The 24,151-nt window shown below is 32.0% G+C and overlaps 2 protein-coding genes across 3 annotated transcripts; both read right to left on the reverse strand.

The window, feature by feature from the left end:
- Positions 1-4,807: 4,807 nt before the first annotated feature.
- LOC130982328 (protein JINGUBANG) lies at positions 4,808-7,043 on the reverse strand. Of its 2 annotated transcripts, XM_057906295.1 has the most exons (4): positions 6,695-7,043; positions 6,430-6,489; positions 5,857-6,194; positions 4,808-5,502 (listed from the first exon to the last, which is right to left on the reverse strand). In XM_057906295.1, exons 1-4 carry the CDS (start codon positions 7,020-7,022, stop codon positions 4,915-4,917), a joined length of 1,314 nt encoding a protein of 437 aa, XP_057762278.1. In that variant the 5' UTR covers positions 7,023-7,043; the 3' UTR covers positions 4,808-4,914. The 2 variants fall into 2 exon arrangements, with proteins under 2 accessions (XP_057762278.1, XP_057762279.1); XM_057906296.1 differs by lacking the exon at positions 6,430-6,489 and having other exon boundaries at positions 4,820-5,502.
- A 1,748-nt stretch (positions 7,044-8,791) lies between these two features.
- LOC130981415 (zinc finger BED domain-containing protein RICESLEEPER 2-like) lies at positions 8,792-9,908 on the reverse strand. The gene is made up of 2 exons (XM_057905015.1): positions 8,921-9,908; positions 8,792-8,829 (listed from the first exon to the last, which is right to left on the reverse strand). The coding sequence occupies exons 1-2, from the start codon at positions 9,906-9,908 to the stop codon at positions 8,792-8,794; spliced, it is 1,026 nt and encodes a 341-aa protein (XP_057760998.1).
- Positions 9,909-24,151: the final 14,243 nt, after the last annotated feature.

Below are 24,151 nucleotides of genomic sequence, written 5' to 3' on the forward strand. Positions count from 1 at the left end.
AGCAAAAAAAAAATTTTTATTTTCTTTTCATTCATTTTTTCTTCATCTAAACAACACAGAAAAAATATACTTTTCTTTGTCAGGGCCATTTTTTATAATTTTATTGAAATTGTTGTGAAATTATATATATTGTTTAATATTTAATGATTTATAAAAAAAGGGAGAGCTCGCCAACTCGTCGGCTTACCATTAGGTGGGGTGGAAGAGAAATTTAGGACCGCCTTACTAGGTAGGGCGGGGCGGGCTAGTCCACCAGATGACAGGCTTTTGGCGAGACAGGGCAGGTTTTCCCATTTGCCACCTCTAATAGGGACACGAACATAAGTACCTACCCCATAAAATCTATTAAATATACGCGAATATAAAACTATTAATTTATCCTAATTTATATATACATAAATCCATTTTTTGAATTTAGTAACCCTAATTTCTATCTCCAATTCGAATTCTTCCTTTTTATTTCAGACTCATTCTCAGCTTCGACTCTCTCTCTCTCTAACTCACTTTCTCTGCCTCTCAAGTCCGTCACTACGTCGCTCAGTATCATCCCAAAAAATTATGTTATATTATTATGTTGGAATATATTTTTATGTTTTCTCCTTTTGAAATGTTATTTTTCATAACGAATATGTTATAAATTGTGTCAAATTATATTGAATTAATTATTTTATTATTATTATATTATTTTAATTTTTTTAAATTTTCAAAAAATATTAGTAGATATTCGAAGAAATCTGCATTCTCTAAGGGGTAATAATTAAACAGGAACTTGTAATGACGGAGAAAGAATGGGGCATTTTTTTAATATGAGTGAGGGATAGGAAGGGGGTTTCTCACGCTCCCCTGAGTACTCATTACCATATCTAATTAGCAATGGAGATCCAATCTGAGCCGATTTAATAGGGGACACATGGACTTCATCTGCATTGGGTTTTTAAGGTAATGAACCTAAGTCGAATTTGGGACCCTAACAATGAATTTTAGTTGATTTTGCTTGTATTGAGGTCTTACTAGGTCCAAATATATCTTAGATTAATATTTTGAGTCATTGTTATAGTAAATACTATACTATTAATACTCAGTATATCGAAAAGTTGGATATATTTACAAGACATTTTTTAATTCAAATTAAAAAAATAATTATCTCTTTTTTAGTTTTAAATATTATTTTCTAATGTAACAAAAAAGTAAAAATAATAATAATCACTCACATAATTAAAATAGATAATCTTAATATATACATGATACTATATATATCAAGGATTATTATATATGATATTAATTTTTTTCTATAATGACTATTTATACAATTTATTGAAAATTTTTTTATCTTAATATTTAATAAATTTAACATACAAAATAATTAATTTAAGTTATCATTTACGACAATAAGTATAATAGTGTAAATAGTTATTTATTTATTAGTAGTAAAAAAATATGTAAATAGTATAAATTGATATTTGTTTTAGTATAAAACCAATAATAAAAGTTATTAATTAAGTTAATTGCATAATTAAAAAAATAAAGAATTTTTAAATAATAATAAAAAATAAGATCACGCTTTTTACCTATTATAAAGTTTATGAAAAAAAATTTGGATAATAAATCAATTCTCAATAGATTATACATTAATTCCATAAAAAATAAATAATCAATACATTAGATATTATTATTTACATACTAATATATAATATATATTATCGATTATTAATTTTATAATTAATTTTTAACCCAATTTTCGGTAATTAAATTTAAATGATTGAAATTATTAAATGATGAATATTTTGCATCTAATTAATTTATTTTTTATTGAAATCAAAAAAGGATGAGTTGTTAATCAATTCTAAATTTAAATTTAAATTTGAGTAAGAAAATAAAAAAAATATTTTAAATTTTATCTCACTAATCAGAATTAATTTTAAGATAAGAAATTACTTTGTACATCATATATATTGTAGGATAGTATGGTTATTTGCTATTTTTTAATGATAAATATTGTCAAATAAAATGGTGTAAGAAATTTGAAGAAAATGTATTTACAAGTTTAAGAAATATTAATTTATTTTTCAATAGAATAAATTATATATTGAATAACAAAAGTTATCGTTGTTATTGGTTTCTCTTCACACTAACTAATACCCAACGATGGTGTTTGAATACACCATGTTACCAAGAAATATTAATCGAACAAATAACTTTTGTAATGACATAAGTTTATGAATTTAAAATTTTATCATTTCATAAAATGTGAAGTTTTAACAAGTAACAATGTTGATCATATTGTTTTGACTTCAAAAATGAATACGATACCAACAAATAAAATTGTCTCAAGTAAATTTTAACGAAGACAAAAGTCTATAAGTATTGCTATTAATGAAAAATTAATCTATTTTAAAGACAAATATAATTTTTTTCTACGGATTTTCTAACTCGACAAGTCGAGGACTAATCAACCGTATATTGATGGTTTATTTATTAAGGGTGTGTCACTAACTAATGAATTGTTATACACATACACAAAGCGAGATTTAAACTCCAAATACTTGCTTAAGCGGACAAATGAGATGACCATTCAATCAATTTAAATTGATTAAAATAAATATTAATTATTTTTAATATTTTTAAGTTGTAAAATATTTATAATAATAATTACTATATATATTTTCATTTAAATTTTAATAAAAAATTTATATAATTTTATGTATTATCCTTTGTAAGCACGGAAACAAACATTAGTTTAATAAAAAAGAGGTTTGAGTTCACGGATTGGTTTGGATTTCGCTCTTTTAAAACTATTACTCGGACTAATAATGATTGAATTTTATCAGATAGGATTTGATAATATCCGATTATCCATTGATTCCAAAACCAATTTAATTGGTTCGATTTGAATTTAGAGAGATAATTAGATTACCTGAACCTGTGATTATTATTATTATTATTATTATTATTATTATTATTATTATTATTATTATTAGTTTTTGTTGTAATAGTATATATGAAAATTAAATTATCAAAGATATCATTAATATGTTATACGGTTGCATCCTAATAATTAGGAATATATTATTATGATTAACATGTGGAGCCGTATATTCTGTAATATATTGTGTGATAAGCGAGTGAAATAAAAATTTAATAAGTATAAAGATTATCTAAATGAAGTCAAATTAAAAATTTTTTGACTAATTATAGCTGAATTATTTTGATTTCCAAACAGTTTTCTTAAAAAAATTGACTTTGATCGAGTCTATAACCTTATAATTCGACCTAATGTTGTGAGAATAATTATTATTATTATTACTTTGGCTTTAACTCAAGAGGGAGCCATGAAACAATTCTATTTTGACAATTTATTTCTAACTGCATTTTATTTGTAAGACACAGTTTATCTGATCCAACCTCCTCCTTTTATAATAGCACAAAATACTGCATACAAAACCATTCATGGATTAACACAAGCACTACATGGGCCTGATTTAGCTTACTAGTTGCAAGAAAGTTGTCCTGGTCTTGCTATATGATACTCAATTGTACATGTTAGTATATACTAAACACAATTCTACAGTTGTTCATTTCTCTCTAATTTCGTCTTCTTTTTTAAAGTATTAGCCATTCTAGTTTGCATGATAACTTAAGAATTCTGGTTTGAGCTACACAAAAACTCCTAGATATTTAAATTGGGAAATATGAACATTTTTATTTAAAACAAAAAAGCCAATTTTTCTATATCAAGTTTAAGGTTTTTTTTTAATTATGTTGGCTAGCAACTGCAGAAAGATAGTCATAATAAGAGAAATGTTGTTGGAAGAGTTATGTGTAAGGTATGATTTTGAGAACTGAATTAAATCGATTGATTTGACTCGGTTAATTAAGAATCGGTCACCAGACTGGTTTCATTTAAGGTAAAATTATTTGACAGTAAACTAATTAAAATCTAATTAATTGGTCGAACTAATATTATTTTTTAGCAATTATTTAAGATAATAAATCACAAAAAAATCATTTTTTTAATTATATATTGAATATATAAAAATATATTATTTATTATATTTGATTTAATTTCAGTTAACTATTGGTTAATCTTTGAACTTTTAATTTGAATTTCTAATTCTACTGATTCAATAATTGTTGGTGTAAAAACTAATTTAAATAATAATTCTGAGTTAGGTGTAAAGAAATAAAATACAATACAATATTGTGTTGCGCATTAACGTGCTGAACACATAAAATCATATTAGACTATCAGTGTAGTAAATAAGTGAACATCTAGAATGTCTATCATCTGCTTGATTAATTCATTTTCGGGTTACGTTGATTGTACACTAAAATTAGCCACCAAAATTAACCACTAATATAAAATACATGTTAAAATATAAATATACTATAAAAATAAATTAAATCACACATATATTTATACACAAATACATAACTAATTTATTGACTGATTTTAGTGTACAAATAACATTTCCCTTCATTTCCACGCACAGTTTTCCAGTCAAAAGAGATAAAATTACCCGTAAAATTGCTATACACTCAGAGTTGGTTCCTGCATCTACATATTCTCTATTCTTTCGAATACAAATTTCGAGATTTTCTTTTTCCGCTTCTTATTATTCTGTTCATTTTGCTTTCCTTCATCTCTGATCCTTCTTTAAAGTTGGTTTCTACACACTACACTCTCAAAAATAAAGCACTCTAGTACCAGATATTGTACTTCAATCAATGCAATGAATGAGAATTAAACTCTGCTAAACTCTTAAAAGACAAATAAAGGGTTAGGACTGGGAACATAAGCAGATAAAATAAAATAAAATAAAAAAATGAAAGAAAAAGGGAGGGAGCTCAAAATCATACATTTAATGTACCAAAAAGTCAGAAAAGGAAGAATTACATGTCCTATTATAGAATAATTTAGAGTGGAGGAACAAAAATCTTCCACACCTTAACATCACAATCCAAGCTGCCACTATAGACTAGAAAAGAAGAACCTTCATCACATGGATCACCATCATCAACGACCGCAGTCAAGCACTTAACTGGACCATTATGCCCTTCCAGAACAGCCAAACAAGAATATTCATTGTTATTATTACCCTTCCTCCACACCCTAATTGTTTTGTCAGCAGAACCACTGCACACCAAATCACACACCACAGCAAGGCACAATATGGACTTGGTGTGTCCTTTCAGTTTACCAACCACTACCATTTTACCATTATACCCTCCTCCTCCTCCTTCTTCTTCTTCCACCGTCTCTCTTTTCTCCCAAACCAATATTGACCTGTCACATGCACCTGAATACAAGAGAGTTTCATCACAGCTGAGAGCCAAGGCATTTATCCCTGAGTTGTGCTTCTCTAAGATGTCCACTAGAATGTGTTTCTTTTCTTCTTCCACTCTCTTCCACACCTTGATCTTCTTATCCGCTGAACCACTGTAAACAAGTCCATCTGTGGAAACCGCCATTGCGTTTATGGCGTCCTCGTGTGCGTTGTTCACCTATCAATATAAATAAAAGTTTAGTAATTTATCAATATATTTAGTTTAGTAATTTATCAATATATTTTATTTTATATTTTTAAATATTAATATTTAATTAATAACAAAAAATAATAAATTTTAATAATTCTAACATTTTTTTTATCTAATAAAATAAGTCCTACAATCTATCGTTTAATAGTCAAAATGATATATTTTCACGTGATGACAATCATTAAATTTTCATTGAAAAAGCCAACTTAATAATATTGATACACTGAAAATCAATATGATGCCACACACGAGTTTTGCATACACGAGTGATGATAAAAAATTCAAAATGAAATATTTTTGTATGAGAGTGACGTTGCTAACCGATTCCAAACATGTAAAGTCCCTTATTCTCCAGATTTTGATTGTCCTGTCCCACGAAACAGAGTAAAGCAGGGCGCCGTCGCCGGACAAGGCGAGGACAGACACGGTGTCGACGTGGTGAACCCAAGTGGACTTCTTGTGCCTCCGTATCTGGACATGGTTCTTGGGAATCAGCACCTTGGTGGCGCGGTCCCCGAGCGTGGGGAGCGTCGCTACTCGAGTACATTTCTGATTATGCGCTTCATTGTCGTGGCTTCTTATCTTCCAGACCCGGATTTTGTGGTCTTGATGAGCGCTAAAGAGCATGTCTGATTGAACTACTAGTGACTTCACAGCTCCTGTGTTGTAAAATTAATATACGAAAAAAAAATATAAGTAAACAACTCTTAATGTACCAACTTTAAACAACTATAATTAATAATGATTGATTTTATATTTAAAAAATAAAATTTGAATAATCACTAACTAGTGAAAATTTGAAAAATCAAGATATACGAATTATAGTATTAGATAACAAGTTATGGCAATTTAAGAAAGCATTGTTCACAAAAAGAGGATTAATTAGAGTCACACCTTGCTTACTAAGCCAGTAAGCCCCAAATGATCTTTTGAAGCCGACTGCCTTGTGAAGATCTTATAAAATGAGGAGAATTATAAAGTGATAGAGTAAAGCTTTAACCACTATTAAATTTATAATTTACACTATAGGTGGATCCTATTATCTTAATTAATTCAAGGGTAACATTCTCATTTTTTCACTTTACAAATTTGATGAAAGATAACATTGTCTGGTTCGTGAAGATAATTAAGTGTTGCTTCATAATATATAGCAGAGTACCTTTTCCGGCAAGTACCATGTTGGCGGCTGAACTTGAGTGGTGGTCAAATTCGGATTGGAGAAGGGAGCGGTCCCATGATCTGATTTCACGATCCGAAGAGCCAGTATAGAGGAAGTTTCCAGAAAGAGTTAGGGAGGAGACGTAGGAAGAAGTGTGGCCTTTGAGAGTGGCGAGGCAGTGGTGGTATGCGGCTGTGGAAGGGTGATAATGGGATTGTGAGTAATTAAGAGAAGTAACTGAGTTTAGTCTCTCTTCTTCTTCTTGAAGATGGTTGTTGAAATAATGAGAAGATGAGGAAGAGCTACTATAAGATCGCGGGTATTCCATGATTCATCATCACATGGTCAAGGTTATTAAGAGAAAAATAATAGTATGCATAGAAAGCGAAATGAGCTTATATATATATAAGCTAGGCAGAAACAAGTAACAACAACGTGTGGCCTACTTGTGTAATTGGTGCTCATGTATTTTACAGAAATTATACTTAGTGCATACTAAAAAATAATTATTAAATTAGTTATTTATATAGGATATATATTAAAATATAAAACATATATTAAAAATAAGTTAAATAATATATATATTTATAAATAAAGAGGAAGTATAGAGAGTCAATAAAGTATCTATACAATGTGTACAATGAGGATATATGGATGTTCGATTCAGTAGGATATCAGATGTTTATTATATTCGAATGGTTATTCTGGATAGTATGAATGTATTGCGTTTGAAAAGTTAGTAGTATTTTACTTTGGAGGTTTATTTTTTAGCTCATATTGGGCCAAATAAATAGCCCATTATACATATTGTACAAATATTTCATTGGTTTCCTAGCGAAATTCATAAATATATATAATAACTAATTTAATGATTGATTTTTAGTGAAAGAATAATACTATATATTTAATTTTTTTATAAATTAAGTCTAAATACATTAAACAATAAAATTTAGAATAATATTAGTTATAGTTAATTTTTATTATGTTAGACTAATTTAATTAATCTTGATTAACAAAAAAACTTGAAATGTGTAGCATTATTTTTAGTATAAATATAATATTTTTATTTTATTACATGAAGTTTGAATTTCTATTTTAGGGTGTGTTAGATTTGTTACATAAATGATTTTGCTTTGAACTTTTTTCTTTTTAAATTGCAAGTCTTTCTCGGGATAAACAAAAAAAAAAAAAGAAACCAAGTGGTTAGAGTAAAATAATAGAGTACAAATAAATTTCGTAAATTTATATGGTTTGGATTGACAAAGTTAAGACAGAATATATTTGATCTAATTTCGTCAAAATTTTAAAGAATTTGAAAGAATCATGTTGTTACTCAAACAACAAAAAAGGAAAATAATTCCTCTTCTTAAGGTTTCATTCTTCAATCTTAAAATACCTCTCTCAAAAAAGTTTATTGGGATCTTCTACTTTTTCATGTAATTTCAATTAAGCCTTAACTATAATAGGACAAGATAGGAGTAATTCAATTGGGATATATATATTTGATAGGAGAGCTAGATACTAAGAGTAGTTAAGCAACAAAAATAAGAGTAGGATAAAGCAACAGCAGTTAGCTAGATAGTGCCTAGTGATATTGATGATCCAGTAAAATCGGAATTGGGTGTGTATGTGGGGCATGGAGGAGAAGCTAGATTGGTCCTGAATGTGTCAAAAGGTAAAAACTCACGTCCACGGTAGGGGTGCACATGGGCCGGGTGAAGCCGGGTTTTAGGTGATCCAGACCCGACCCGAAATATAGATCGGGTCTATTTATTAGACCCGGATCCGGCCCTAGACCCGATGAAACCAACAGCCTTTCGGGCCACAATTAAATCGGGTGAAAACCGGGCCATAACCAACCCTTCTTCAAAATTAAAACATAATCACAATCAATACCAAAGCATCATCACAATCAATAGTCCAATACTAATATTGTCTAATAACACTAAATATTTAAGTCAATACAAATAACATAATAATATGCATTAGTCTAAAGTCAATACAAATAACACAATAATATTTAAGTCAATACAAATAAAATGTTAAGGTTTACAATACATAAGAATAATCATCCTCTATCAATAGCCATTAATGTTGTCAAGTTGTTCCTTGTGATGTGGATGCATTAGTGAAACCTACAAAACATATAAAGTAACTCATTTTTCATATAAATGATTATTACTTGAAATAAATAAGTCACAAATAATAAAGATATCATAAATGTACCTTCAACAATCTTCTGACTGTTATCAAATTGATCAAACTCTTGATCTCCAACGTCTTGTTTAGAAGGGCACAACCAACTTTGAGTGCATATCAAAGCTTCAGCCATTAATGGTGACAAAGAGCTACGAAAGACATCAAGCACACGTCCACCGGTGCTGAAGCATGATTCAGAAGCAACAGTTGAAACCGGAATACCCAAGATGTCGCGGGCTATGAGAGAAAGAATCCTGTATTTTGAAGCATTCACTTTCCACCAAGTCAATATATTAAAATTTTCATCTTCCACAGTATCCTCGGCCAAATATCTCTCCACATCTGACTTGCTATCTGCATTAGCCTTCTCTCTTTTTTGTTTTTTCCACATATTCACTCGATTTTCAGAAACGCCCTTGGCACCAGCTGAGATTTTAATATTGTCATCCAATACAATACTAGATGAATCTCCACCATCATCCCTTCGTTTATCATCGACAACCTCTTTTTCATAAAACTTATGCAATGTATATAATGTGAGTTTAACAACACCAGTCATGCTAGTAGATACTTCCTTGTCATAGACATCCTCCAAACACCAACAGAGATAATCTAGTTTGTACCGAGGATCCAATACAACAGCAACAAGTAACAATGGATTAAATTTATCAACCGGTCCCCAATATTTATCATATTTATGTTTCATAGAGCATGCCATACTTCCTAACAAATCAGATTGATTGTGGCTCCAAGATGTTAATTGAGAAGCAACAGATGCAATTTCATGAAAACATATGTTAGATGTAACATGCAAAGAAGATGAGAAAGTCAAAGTTATCTCATAGAAAACTCTCAAAAAATCCATGAATAACCTAGCATGTTGCCAATCTAGGGGTGTAGGTGGACCAATTTTCTTTTTTCCCCCACTATCCTCTCCAAACCATCTAACAAAATCAGGTTCTTGATCATAAAGTCTATCAAAAGCTTTTTCAAATTTCTCGGCATGTTCCAACATTAGATAGGTAGAATTTCACCTAGTTGGAACATCCAAGCACACAAGACTTTTAGATTCAATTAATTCAGCCTCAATGCAATCTTTAAATTTTTTAGTCCTTTGAGGAGAGGACCTAACATATCTTACAGCATTTCTAATGCTTTCAATTGAAGTGTGTTGCTCTTTAATTCCTTCATTTACTACCAAATTAAGAACATGAGCACAGCATCTCACATGCATATACTTTCCTCCACACACTAACCCACCTCTTGCACCTAATTTCCTTTGAAGATAAGTAATTGCTCCATCATTCGAAGTTTCATTATCCACTGTGATTGTGAAGACCTTTTCAATTCCCCACTCTCTCAAGCATTTCTCGATTTCTCTTCCAACAGTGTCACCCTTGTGGTTCTCAATTTGACAGAAATTTATAATTTTCTTTTGTAACATCCATTCTTCATCAACAAAATGTGCAGTCAAGCTCATATAAGTATAGTTTTGATTTGATGTCCAGCAATCTGTTGTCAAACAAACCCGAGCACATGACTTTGCCAACCATTCTTTTAGCCTTTTCTTCTCATCTAAATAAAGTTGAAAGCAATCTCTTGAGACTGTCATCCTAGATGGTACCGTAAATCTTGGCTCAAATCGATTTAACATCCTACGAAACCCAATCCCCTCGACCACTTTAAACGGCATTTCATCAAGTACAACAAACTCAGCTACAGACTTCTTACAATCTTCTAAGTTATAACCCTTAAAAGCATTGCATAGATCCTCTTCTTCAATTTTGGGCATGTACACATGAAGTGTACCCTTCTTCCCCGCTTTAGTAAATATCCACTTATGAGCACTCTTTAAATGCTTATTTAGAGAATTTGTGCCATGTTTAGTAGGATGACAACCGTATTTTTTCTGGCAATGATTACATTTAGCTTGGTGCAGTCCCTTTGTCTCAGTTAACGTAAGTTGAGTAAAATGCTGCCAAACATACGATTTCTTTCCCCTTGTTCGAGCAGCTTCTGGATTCTCCATTTTTTCATCAGAATTTTCTTCATTAGCTTCTGGTTCAGCAGGAGTTGTGGCAGCATCAATTGCAGGATCAGCAACATTTTCAGCTTCAATTTTCATTGTTTTATTCTCCTCCATAAATTCTGAAGGAATGCAATTATCTCCTCCTTCCATTGTTCGTTACCTAAACTGGCTAAACAAACAAAATCAAGAACAAATTCAACAATAATCAGCAAATCAGAAATATACAGTATCTTATAATAAAACATGAAAAAACAAATCAGTAAATATACAGTAAACACAAGTAAAAATTTAGAAATCAGTACAAAATCAGTAAACCCAGAAAATCAATAACTAATTATCAACTGCAACATATAAAATGGCTTACATACAAGTAATGATCAAGCCATCAACCAAACAAACAAAAATGATCATACAATAAAGAAAAAAAAGATGCTTACATACAATTAATCATCAACCAAACAAACACTAGAAGTTAAGGAGTTAAGGATACGAAAGAAGTTAAGGACAGTTTCTATAATACTGTTATCACTCTTGTTCAAATGTGGATGGAGTTAAGGATACGAAAGAAGTTAAGGACAGTTTCTATGAATCCATTTTACATGGAAACTATGTCTACTCATTCAATATATACTCTTCACTTAGACTAAGTTTGACTAATGTGAGACTTAATTTTTTACACTTTAAATTCCAATACAGCAAACAAATAGTCAAATAATAATAGAAATAGAAATAGATGTACATGTTTCCATTTGAAATAATAATTAAAAAAAATAACAATGCTAGATATGTTGCATGAGAAATTTTAGGTGCTGCACTAAACTATCCCACATCCATTTACAGTTACAAGCAATCTAATAATAAGAAGAGTAATAAATAGTTGGAATCAATAACAAATGAACAATGATATACATAATTACATATATAAGGAGATAAGGTATTGCTTCCATCTTATAAAGAAAGATTTAATCCTCTAAAACTCCATGCTGAAATGGAGAAAAGGGGTCTATCACCCCAACAAACAAGTAAGCAACCATGGCCTTCTCTAATCATATATTTGTTGTGTCCATAGTTGTGCAAAACCTCCTTAGCATGCAACTTATCATTGTCTCTCAAAGGCAGCCTCACAAAACCAGCCAGATCGAGCCGCCGAATCCAATTCTCAAGCTTCTCATACCTCTCCTTTCTCTCAAACCCCTTACAAAAAATAAGCTAAACACACAATCACACATCAACAGCCACACACACCTAATTAGAGTTCTAATAATGAAAATCAACACCTACAACCAAAATTCACAAATTCTGTTTATCAAAAATCCTAATCCTTAATCAAAATATTAATGACATAATAAAATTAATTACTTACCTGAGCAGAAGACCTGAAAAGAAGACCGGAGAAGAGAGCAGAACAGAGAAAGCAGGACTAGCAGAGCAGAGCAACGTCGCCGAGAAGCAGGGCAGCACCGTACGTCGTCACTGTCGTCCGTCGAACGAAGAGCTTCGGCGGTGACGGGGTGAAACACGGAGGGTTGTGAAGAGATGAGAAAGGGAGGAGCCGGCGACTGCGTGTTGCGTGCCGCGAGAGTTGGAGTGGGCCGTGGGGAGAGAAGATGAGGTCAGTGTCACCGGATCAGTCTGCGCCGTGGGGAGTGGCGATTGCCAGAGCCGGAGTGGGGCGTGGGGAGTGCCGGAGTGGGGACTTGGGGTATGGGGGTGAGCCTCAATGGTTGAGGGCTGAAGCGCTGAGCATGAGCTGCTGAAGGAGGCACGAGGGCGAGGCTGTGAATGCGTGTTCTCTCATCTGTGTTGCCCTAGCCCAGTAACGCGTTTCAGCATTTGTGTGTGTAATGTTTATTTGGCCGGGCTACCGGGCCGGGTCCGGGTGACCCGAGCCATGGCCCGGTCCCGGCTTCACTTCCCCTTTTGATTTCACTTTTTTTTCCCGGATCCACCCCGGGTCACTTCGGGTCCGGGTCTTCGCGACCCAAATTCCTTCGGGGCCGGGCCGGGTCGCCGGGCCGGTTCGGGTCTGTGCACCCCTGGTCCACGGGAATTTATTTTTATATAAAATTTATAATTAAAAATTATTTGATAATAATTCTCCATATCAACTTTAAACGGAAATAATTACATATCCATCTCTCTACTAAATAAAAAAGCCATTATAGAAAATGAGAACAACTTTGAACGCATTAGCCGGGCAAACAAGTCACAAGGGAGTGTTGGGGAGGGTGGGTATAATGAAGCACATACATACATATCTTTCTTAATAATGATGATAATAATAATAATATAATGGGTCGTCACTCTCAAAATCTCTGTTGTCCTTCCTATAATCCTTTTCGCCCATTGGAAAGTAGTGTTGGCAGAAATCTTATTTGTTCTCTTGTTTGATAGGTAAATTCCAAATTAAAAGAATAGTAAACCTTCAATTAGTTTCTCACAGTTGTCATATAGAATATTTTATTTTTACTATTTTTTATATACCATATAAGTATAGGAAAAAATTTTTCTTCACAATTTAATTTGAAAATTTTACTTAATTCAATTGAAAAAATAAAATAATATATTATTCATCATTTTGTATATTAAGGGATTAGATGACGTATATATGATGAAAAAATAAATTTGTCTATTATTAGAAAAATGGTAAATACTAAATTTATCATTTAAAATAAATAATATTCATTTATAATATGTAACAATTACAATAAAAATTATTATAACAAAATTTATATCTAACAGAAAAAATAACTAAAAGTTATTTACATTTTATACAGGAAGTTTGAACCTAAAAAAAAGTAAAAATAAAATATATATCCAACAGAAAAATTGTCGCAGACCAACTTGATATTTAAAACAAATAAGAAAAAGAAAAACATACACACGCACACACGGGGACAAAGTTCTCAAAGCAAATTTTCAAAAAAGTAATGAATCAAACTAATTACAATTTGTTATTATCCATTATATGTATTATATATTTTAAAATTAAATTTCTTTAATTAATAACATAATTAATATAAAATATTCTTAAAAATATTTTTAATTGATTTGATTTGATTTATTTAAATATATTAATTAATTATTTGATTTAACTAAAATAAATATTAAATTATTTAATATTTTGTTTGACTATATTAATTATAATTAATCAATTATTTGATTTGAACCGAAATAAATAAATTAATTTTTTTAATTTATATTAATATTTTCGTTTATGTGTTTTAATTAATAATTTTTAAAATTATCATAATCAATTATTTATTTAATTTAATTAAGATAAATATCAAATTATTTAATATTTTATTTAATAATATTAATAATATTAATTAATTATTTAATTTAACTATAATAAATAAATTGATTTTGTCTTAAATTGTATTAATTTATTCGTCTTATGTATTTTGATTAACAATTTTTAAAAGTATTATAATTTTTACATGATATATTTATACGATATTTTTTATTTATTTAACTTATTTTATTAAGCTAAACAATTGTAATTAATTTATTATATCAATTATTTAATTTAATTATTGAGTCTTTTCAATGTTTAGATTATATTCTTTATGTACTTAATTTTATTTCTAATTTGAGAAATTAAATATTAAAATAATATCGATAAATACTGTTTTGTGTCTTCTTTTTTGACAAGATAAAAGTAAGCATATATTATATCCTATTTTTTCTTAATAAAATTTTTATTGTCTATCTTAAAATAAAAAATATTATAAATTACTTTAAACAAATAAATCAGCCATTATTTTGAGAAGATATTATGTATTTAATTATATATTCATATCATTCTTAATCGTTTTAGTAGATGTTTAAACTAAAAAAATATATAAAACTGTTTTTAAACACAAATACAATTAGTTTAATTTAAAAATAAACAAAATATATTAGTGAGTTTTACCGCATAATAAAATTTTGTCATATTATTTTAATTTTAAAAATGAATATGATATATGTCGTATCAGCAGGTCCTGGCTCAGTAGTCAGTACAGAAGTAATGCTATACCTAATTTGGCGTTCAAAGTTTGTCGGAGGACAATTTTAGAAACCATATTATCGAAAAGATTAATTTGCTTAATGATGTCAATGAAGAAAGCAATAGGGTAGATTACTAGGGGGAATAAAGCATACTTATCGCTAAAAGTTGAAAAATGTAAAATAGGTATAGGCTCCACGGTATATATGCACAAGTAGTGGAGGACATTTTCGTTTCTATTAGGTGACAAACTTTTGGATCATAATCCTAACTTATACCTCTATTATGTTGTAAGATAGCATGTAGCTAGGCTTTATTTTGAATATAAGCTTACATATTATTCTATAATAATTAAAATGACGAATAAATAATGTTTTTTGTTTATCTTTTGTTGGCTTCTAAATTAAAGGGCCCTCTTTCTCCATGGTGCTTAGGGCTCTCCTAAGGAGTCGATCTAGCATTTAATCAATTTTCTTCTCTTCGGTTACATCCAGATCAATAAATAATTAAATATGGCTAATATAAGTGACGATCAAACTTCACTGAAAGAAAAGGACCCAAACTAGAAGCCGAAGAAGATGATGTCTTAACCATTTATGAGAAGGACAACATTAGGTGTAACACCCTAAATTTGTCCCTAAAATCTCATCAGTTGGAAATTTTAATATTTAATAAATTTCAATTATTAAATTAATTTTTAAATTTTTATTTTATTAGATAAATTAATCTTTACGTAATATTATTTATTTATATAAAAAATATAATAATGTTATCACTTTTTAGGGATTATTATGCTTTTATTAGTGTTTTACTAATTTTTTGCGAGTCGTCGATGTAAATGATTGATTATCAAATGTATAGAAAAATTAAAGATGGACAAAAAAAAGAAATGCTGAAATATATAAATATATTAACTTTGTAGAATTTAAAGTTAAATGTTACAATAAAAATAGAAGAAAAAAAAAATCCTGTCATACTTAGATAATTCTCAACTCAAATTTACTAAACCTATTTAAAATTTTTGCTAACTTAAACATTAGAGTTCCTTGCTGGTACTATTCCCTATTCTCACTCAAAGACTTTGGATAGCTTTACCTTGCTAGAAAAGATATCAAAACCCTCATCAGAAGGAGTCTGAACTTCACGCCTAAACCAAAATCACACCAATTTCAAGTATTCATTGGAACATTAGCGTCAATTTCAGGGATCTGAAAGTCAACACCAAACCATCGAAAGCTCATCCAGAAGATGGACGTACTACATCCGATTTAGAATCTCACAGTGAAAACAGGAATCGAACACTCTTTATACCCTAATATTCAGAGAGGGGTAAGGATACTACTGAAGACAGGGGTAGAAGCGACTTAGGAGGACAAAGGCTAGGTTCTCAGGTCCACATTCTTGAAGGATCGAGAAACAGAAAAGCAACAGAGATTATGGAATTGGTTCATGGTCATCAAGGTTGTTTAAAACAGCTGGAAATCGAGCTAGAGAGACAATGCAAATCTAAACAACTGCTATGGAAGGAACTGTGAATTGAAAGAGAGCTTGAAGAAAAATTAAAGAGATTGGAGTCTAACCTAAAGGGCAAAAATCTCGGAGTGATCGGGATACAACCCCTTTGGAAAATGATGACACATTCTCAAAAGAAATCATGCAGGCTAGAGTACCAAAGAGCTTCAAGAGTCTGGACATGGATCTTTATGATGGCACCTCGGACCCATGACACCATCTAAGCAATTTTAAAAGTCACATATACTTGATAGATGCGTCTAATGTAACAAGGTGCAAAAACTTTTCAACTACATTAACCAAAGTAGCAATGAAGGAGTTTGACAACCTACTCCCTAGCTCAATCACTTGTTTTGACAACTTGGCCAAAAATTTCTTCATGTGATTTTTCATTCGAAAAGACAAGGTCAAACATGTTTCGAGTCTCTTGGTGTTAAATAAGAGGTCAGAGAGTCCCTTCAGGCCTACATGGAGAGGTTTAACAAAGCATATTTTGAAATTTAAAAATTTACCTACTACAATAGCTCTCATGGGACTTGTCAATGGTCTTAAGGATCCTTTCTCACAATCAATATCAAAGAGACATTCGACCTCTTTGTATGAAGTCCAACAACGTGTTAAGAAGTATATCAATATAGAGAAAACTACTCAAATAAAAAAAAACTTGCAATAGGAAAAGGCAACCAAAATCAAACCCGCAACCAGGAAAATGAGCAAAAAAAGAAAGAAGAATATAATTCGTAAAGACTTTGAAGGTATCACTCATACAGTGTTGCGAGTTTCGTTAGTCAATGTCTACGGAAAAATATGCCACACTGAAAAGATACCACTTTCAAGGCCAATTCAAATTATGAAAGGAGTAAATTGGTAAAAATACTGCAAATACTACAAAATCTATTACCACTCTACCAATGATTGTTATCATTTGAAAAATATGATAGAGAAATTAGTTGGAGAAGGGCAATTGGACAAATACCTTATTGGAAGGCTGGGTGAATCCAACAAAAAGAAAAGGGATGAGGAAGAAGATAGAGAAAAGCAAAGGCGATCAACAAGACCACCTGAGAAACATGTTCATGTAATCGGAAATGGGTTCGTAAGAGGAGAGATAACCAAGTCCTCTCACAAGAGACATTTGAAAGAAGTCTACCAAATCGGGGAGAATCAAAAGATGCCCGACCTACCCACAATAACTTTCATGAAGGAATACCTTATTGGAAGGCTGGGTGAATCCAACAAAAGGAAAAGGGATGAGGAAGAAGATAGAGAAAAGCAAAGGCGACCAACAAGACCACCTGAAAAACATGTTCATGTAATCAGAAATGGGTTCGTAAAAGGAGAGATAACCAAGTCCTCTCACAAGAGACATTTGAAAGAAGTCTACCAAGTCGGGGAGAATGAAAAGATGCCCGACCTACCCACAATAACTTTCATGAAGGAACATGCAAATGGTATAATCCCTAGTCATGATGATCCAATAGTGATAATGATAATTCTAGCCAACACCAATCTACACAGAACATTGGTAGATTTAGGAAGTTCAACAGACATCCTATTTAAGCTAGTCTTTGATAAGCTTAGTTTGGATGAAAAGAATTTAAAGGCATATCCAGATACTCTCTTTGAATTGAGAGATTCCCCAATCCAACTTCTAGGGTATATCACCCTTTATATTATCTTTGGCAAGGGATTAAAAGCGCGAACCATAAGCTTCAACTACATTGTAGTAGATATGGCTTCAGCTTATAATGTCTTAATAGGTTGGACAACATTAAACCGACTTGCTACAGTTGTGTTAACTCTACACCTTTGAATGAAATTTTTCACTTAGGATGAAATAGCTACAATAATAGGAGATTAGAAATTGAGATAAAAAATGTTATAATGAAAGTCTAAACTTGCAAGGTTGTTCAAAAGGGAAGGAAGTTCATTCAATAGAGCTTGGAGGCGTTTGAATAAGAGAAGACATGAAACCCCATCCTGAAAGAAAGACGACTAATGTGGGGGCTAATCTAGAGAAAAAATTGAAAAAAGACCTTATATGCTTTTTAAAGGATAATGTCGATCTCTTCGCTAGAAAGCTTCAGACATGCCTGGTATCCAACCCACTCTCTTGTGTCATAAGCTAGCCATCTAGTTCCTGACTTGTGCAGCAACGATGACAAAAGCTTAGCCCTAAAAGAGTACTGGTCGTGGATGAACAAATTCAAACTCTATTGGAAGCTGGATTTATTAAGGAAGTAAAGTACCCCTTGTAGCTAGCAAATGTAGTTTTGGTAAAGAAACAACTTGGGAAATGGAAGATGTGTATAGACTACACCGACCTTAACATCTTCTACATTGTCTCCATATCCATCTATAGGCTCAAAAGAATGAATAGGTTCATTCAAGTCCGGTCCAGTGACTCCAAATGTATCATTGAGCATTGTTACCATTGGATGTTGAGATGTCGAATCATCTTGTACAATATGGCTAGTTTGATGAACTTGTGATCCAACTCCAACTGCTTCTTCACCATGCCAATACCAAATTTTGTAGTTTTTTGAAATGGTTTGACCATTATATGTTTAAAAACCTTCTCTCTTATTTGCCACTTGCCAAAACCACACACCGAACAAAGGCATTTAATTTGACAACCCCCCAAGAGATCGATGCTCAAAAGAAAAATCTAAAAATTTATTTAAACCATCCTTATACTTATGTGTGGTTTATGACTTTTCAATCCATGACTTATCGATTAAAGGTGAAGAGAAGTAATGTGCAACTTCATTAGAATCTATGGTGAGTTTCAGCACTTCGAAGCTTGGAAAAAATGTTGATGTAGTGTCCATGGCAACCAAAACAAAGCTGCAGAGTTACAATATTGCCTCTAGTGTGAAGAAGATAAACTATGAGAACAAAGCTATTGTGTGCATAAGACGTAAACTGTGGCACCCTCCAGCGGATTAGGGTGGCCGTTAATTCTTCATAAACTGCTAGAGCCTACAACGGTTTATGCGATGTCTCCTTCCTTCAGAAACAGCTACACTCTTTAGCGGTTTTTACACTTTTTTCATGTAATCCGCGCTACCTTGTAGCGGATTACGTTCAATTTAAAAGCCTCTGATTCTTGTATCGATTTACATAGAATAAAAAATTGCAAAAATATCTGTAATTTTAGAAAGTTGTAATCTAATAAATTTGAATTCTAATTATTTTATTTGTGTAACTTGCCCCGAAAAAATGTAAAAGAAACTCAATAATTTTTTCGAGAACCAAATCAAATCCATCAAGAAGTTCAAACAGATAAAAACACAAAAAGGCAATAATAATTTTGGAAAAACCATCATGAATGATTATAGCATGCACAAATTTGATTATGAGAAACGAAAAGCATGGAAGACAAATAGCAAAAAAGTGATGATAGACAGAATCACTAGTGATAGGGAACAAAGCATATATTAATATAGTGATATAACCATGTTCTTTTTCCGGTCCAAAATTATAAACAAGAAAAGTCATGCTATATTTTCCAATCCCAAATATCTATGTTTCAGAAATAATTTGTTATAACTAATTTTTTATAATTTAACAATTTTACCACTATTCATAGTAGCAGAATGCCTGAAAAATCCTACCTCGTAAAACCTAAGAATATCGATGGAAAGATAAACTCACAGCATAGTAGTTCGATGAAGGAGGCTGTAGCTCGAGGAGAACATCACCGGAGGAAAACATCGTTGGAGGAGATTTTCATTTCAACCTTGCTCTCACACAATGACAGCGTTTCAGTTTGCAACATGGTAGCTCAATTGAAGAGATTATAGTTGGAAGAGAATGTGCCGCCAGAGGAGAACATTGCCAGAGGAGACTGTCGCTAGAGAGATTGTCGCTGCAGAGAGCATTTCAGATCACAACACACAATCATTGCTAGAAAGATCGTCAGAGGAGAATGTCGCTGAGAAGATCATCGCCGTATCAGATCGTCGCTGGAGCAGATCATCGCCAGAGCAAAGCACGGTGGTTGATAAACCGCTATTTTACGGTTTATTTTGTATTGAATTGAGTGGATTTATCTATTATTCTCACACTTATGCATATAATTCGCATGTTATACATTTTCCTTCCTAATTTTGTGCTATAATTGAAAGTATCTTTCTTTGGCCTTAAATTTGCTAATTTTAATCTTCTCTTATTACCATTCGACGCCGTGATATGTGTGTTAAGTGATTTCAAATTTTCTAGGGCAGGAATGGCTTAGATGATAGAAAAGAAGCATGCAAAAGTGGAAGGAACACAAGAAAATGAAGTTTTGAGAAGCTGGCAGTGACGCGCACGCGTGGTGACGATCGGATTTTTGACGGTTTAGAATTCACAAATGAATTCTCGTTGCAAGTATAGTTTCTAAACCAATCACTAATCCTTTCATACAAAAAAGTTGTTTGTCACTAAAACAAACCCCTAATTTTATAAACCGAAGTATTGAACCTCGGGTCGTTCTCCCTAGGAATTACAATAAAGTGTCTTGTTATTGGTTTGAGTTGTTTTGGGGTTTTGATAAGAATCATGAAAGATAAATGACAAGAAAGTAAACTAAGGCCTAAAAAGATCTTGGCAAGGGTTGGTGGTCAAGGATCTCTATCCTAATCACTAACCACAATATGAGAATTGGCAAGGATTAATCTCATTAAATCATCCTCTAACTAGTAGTAAAGGAAAGTCAAATGAGCTATATCAATCCTAGTCCATAAGTCCTAACTCTCCACTAATTCAATTAGTGAGAACTAGAGTCAATGGCTCCCAATCATCAATTACTTGGACATTAGTAACTCAAGAGGTCCTAAGTTACCTTTCCAAGCCAAGAGTATAAAATTCTACTCTAAAATCCAACCAAGCATTTCATCAAACACTTGGAAGGCATAAAAGGAAAGCATAGTAAATGGCAAGAAAAGTAAATCTACACTACTCAATTTCAAGGAATTAACAACAACAAATCAAAAGAAACACATTTATTAAGAATTACCTTTTATTGAATTGAAAGAATGTAGAAGGAACAATTCTAGATCTACAACAAAATCTAAGAACAACATAAAGGAAATTATAACAAAAGAATAGAAGAAGAATGAATGTAACTACAAAGAATTGAGAGATAGAAATGGAAGAAAGCAAGGATTAAAACCTAGATCTAAGAACTAATCCTAATCCTAATCCTAATCCTAATTCTAGAGAGAAGTGAGAGCTTCTCTCTCTAGAAACTACTTCTAACTAATCCTAATGAGTGTGTATGAACTAATGAGTTGGAATCCCCCTTTCTCTTCAATCCTTGGCTTTAAATAGCATCTTTGGCGCCAAAGTTGGTTGGGATTGGGCCCCACAACCCTTCAGAATTCGTTGGCCACGTTTTCATTAAAAAATCATAAACCAACACCGACGCGTACGCGCACAGCACGCGTACGCGTCCATGGAGTGATTCGCAGGTGCGCGCAAGCGCCAGGTGCGCGCGCGCGTCCATGGGCGAGTTCAACTTCTTTGACTTTTCATGATTTCTCCACTTTGCATGCTTTCCCTCTTTGCTCCTTTGATCCATTCCTAGCCCTTTTCAATCTGAAATCACTAACAAACATATCAAGGCATCTAGTGGAATCAAAGGGAGATTAAAACCATCAAATTGAGGGTCTAAAAGCATGTTTTTACATCTAAGCACAAATAAGGAGACAATCATAAAACCATGCTATTTCAATGGATAAATGAGGGTAAAAGGTTGTAAAATCCCATGCAATCAATACAAGATAAACCGTCAAAACGGGGTTTGTCAACCTCCCCACACTTAAACCAAGCATGTCCTCATGCTTAAACCAAGAATGAAGTAAAGGGTATGGCATTTATTCAATGGAACTAACTAAATGCAATCTACTTATATGCAACTATCTAAATGAATGCAATTGCTTGGTCAAAATAAATCAATTCCCAAGAAGCATATATGCACAAGGGCTAAGGACTAGCAAGTCTAATCCACAATTGAATTGAGTTATTAAATATTTTTACAAACTTGCATGAAAAGATGATCATAGGTGGAAACATGTAATTGAGCATCAAGCCCTCACCGGTAATGTTTGCACTCTATTCGCTCAAGTGTTTAGGGTTGATTCACTCAATTCTCTCCTAATCATGCTTTCTAAGATTTGTTTTTCTTCTAACAATCGACATATATTTCATGCATGGATACAAGTATCATGAGGTCTTTTCTTTGGTTGTAATGGGGCTAGGGTCAAGGTAGGGTCATATATGGCTAGTGGACTTAGATTTGAATCTTTGATTAGCTTAAACTTTTCCACCTAACCTATATAATGACCTATACAATTAAGTACTAAGCTAACTACCCATTCCTCACTTTTTCACATACTCATGTATCCTTTTCATTTCACAACACTTATGCATTGATCTTTATTGGACTTTGCTTTGGGGCATTTTGTCCCCCTTTTTATTTCTTTCTTTTTCTTCTTTTTTTTTTCTTTCTTTTTCTATTTTTTTCTTTTCCTTTTCCATATTATTTTTCTTTCCTTTTTCTTTTGTTTTTCTCATTTTTTCTTTCTATATACAAGAGCATCGATGCATAAGGTTTTACATTTGATCAACACATGAGTATGTACCCAATTCCCAATATTTTCAATAACAATACAAAATTACCCTTTTATTCACCCAATGTCCCAAGGTTCTCACACTTGAATGATACTCACACACTCTAGCCTAAGCTAATCAAAGATCCACATAAGGACATTTATTGTTTTTCGCTTAAGGCTTGTAATGTGCTAAAATAAGAACAAGTGGGTTAATCGTAGGCTCAAAGTTGGCTAACAATGGAAGATAGAAGGTAAGGCTATTTGGGTAAGTGAGCTAATGAAATGATGGCCTCAATCATATAAATGCATGAATACACAAAATAATGGACATAAAGAATCAAACAAATCAAAGATTACACTCATAGGAAGAGAATAATGCACACAAGAAGGAAAATAAGTGGTTATAAGATGTAACCACATCATTAGGCTCAAATCTCACTTGCTTGTGTTCTTAGCTCAAAAACATGATCCACAATATATATAATTCAAGCAAGTTCTATGAAAAGTTTCCACTCAAATCAATTAAGGTGCCCTATAGATAGAAATCTTGAAAATTTTTATTATTTTGACTAAGCTTATTGTGTATACATATGAAAAAATTAAGAGAATGCAAGTAAAAACCCTAAAATCCTAGAATGAAATGCAAAAGTGTTGGGATTAGAAACTTGTCACCCAAAATCGTCGAACGGTCGGACGACCTTCCCACACTTAAAAGTTTGCACCGTCCTCGGTGCACTCAAAGATGAGCAAGGGGGTACGACGACTCTCCGGATTGCTACGTGTTCTTAGTCTTGCTTCCGTTATTGCTTGTGGTGCATTCATCATGAAAAACAAAAATATAACACCATAAGGTAGGGTAATACAAAAGCAAGGAAGCATAATTGTTGGAATGAGGTAAATCACTAGAATTGAGTGAGTGAATTAGTGTGACATTAATGACAAATAAGTGTGTGAATTCTAAATTGCGCGGTTTAGAACACACATTAGCATAAAAGTTATGTCACAAAAGAAGCATGCACTTTACTCATTCTAGTATGCTTGAGATGCTTTAAGTGAACTTGTAAGGTAAAACAAGCATTAAAGAAGCATGAAAGCATTCAAGCCAAACACATATGGATGCATATAAT

Source organism: Arachis stenosperma, chromosome 5 (genome assembly GCF_014773155.1).
Source record: "Arachis stenosperma cultivar V10309 chromosome 5, arast.V10309.gnm1.PFL2, whole genome shotgun sequence".
Classification (NCBI taxonomy): Eukaryota; Viridiplantae; Streptophyta; class Magnoliopsida; order Fabales; family Fabaceae; genus Arachis; species Arachis stenosperma.

What these genes read in the sequence shown, in the direction of transcription:
- LOC130982328 (XM_057906295.1), bottom strand. Translation starts at nt 7,022, where the DNA reads ATGGAATACCCGCGATCTTATAGTAGCTCTTCCTCATCTTCTCATTAT. An exon ending in CATGGTACTTGCCGGAAAAG is followed by an intron (nt 6,490 to 6,694) that starts GTACTCTGCTAT and finishes TCATTTTATAAG; the next exon opens with ATCTTCACAAGGCAGTCGGC. An exon ending in TTACTGGCTTAGTAAGCAAG is followed by an intron (nt 6,195 to 6,429) that starts GTGTGACTCTAA and finishes TTTACAACACAG; the next exon opens with GAGCTGTGAAGTCACTAGTA.
- LOC130981415 (XM_057905015.1), bottom strand. Translation starts at nt 9,908, where the DNA reads ATGTTGGAACATGCCGAGAAATTTGAAAAAGCTTTTGATAGACTTTAT. An exon ending in CAGTCAGAAGATTGTTGAAG is followed by an intron (nt 8,830 to 8,920) that starts GTACATTTATGA and finishes TATGTTTTGTAG; the next exon opens with GTTTCACTAATGCATCCACA.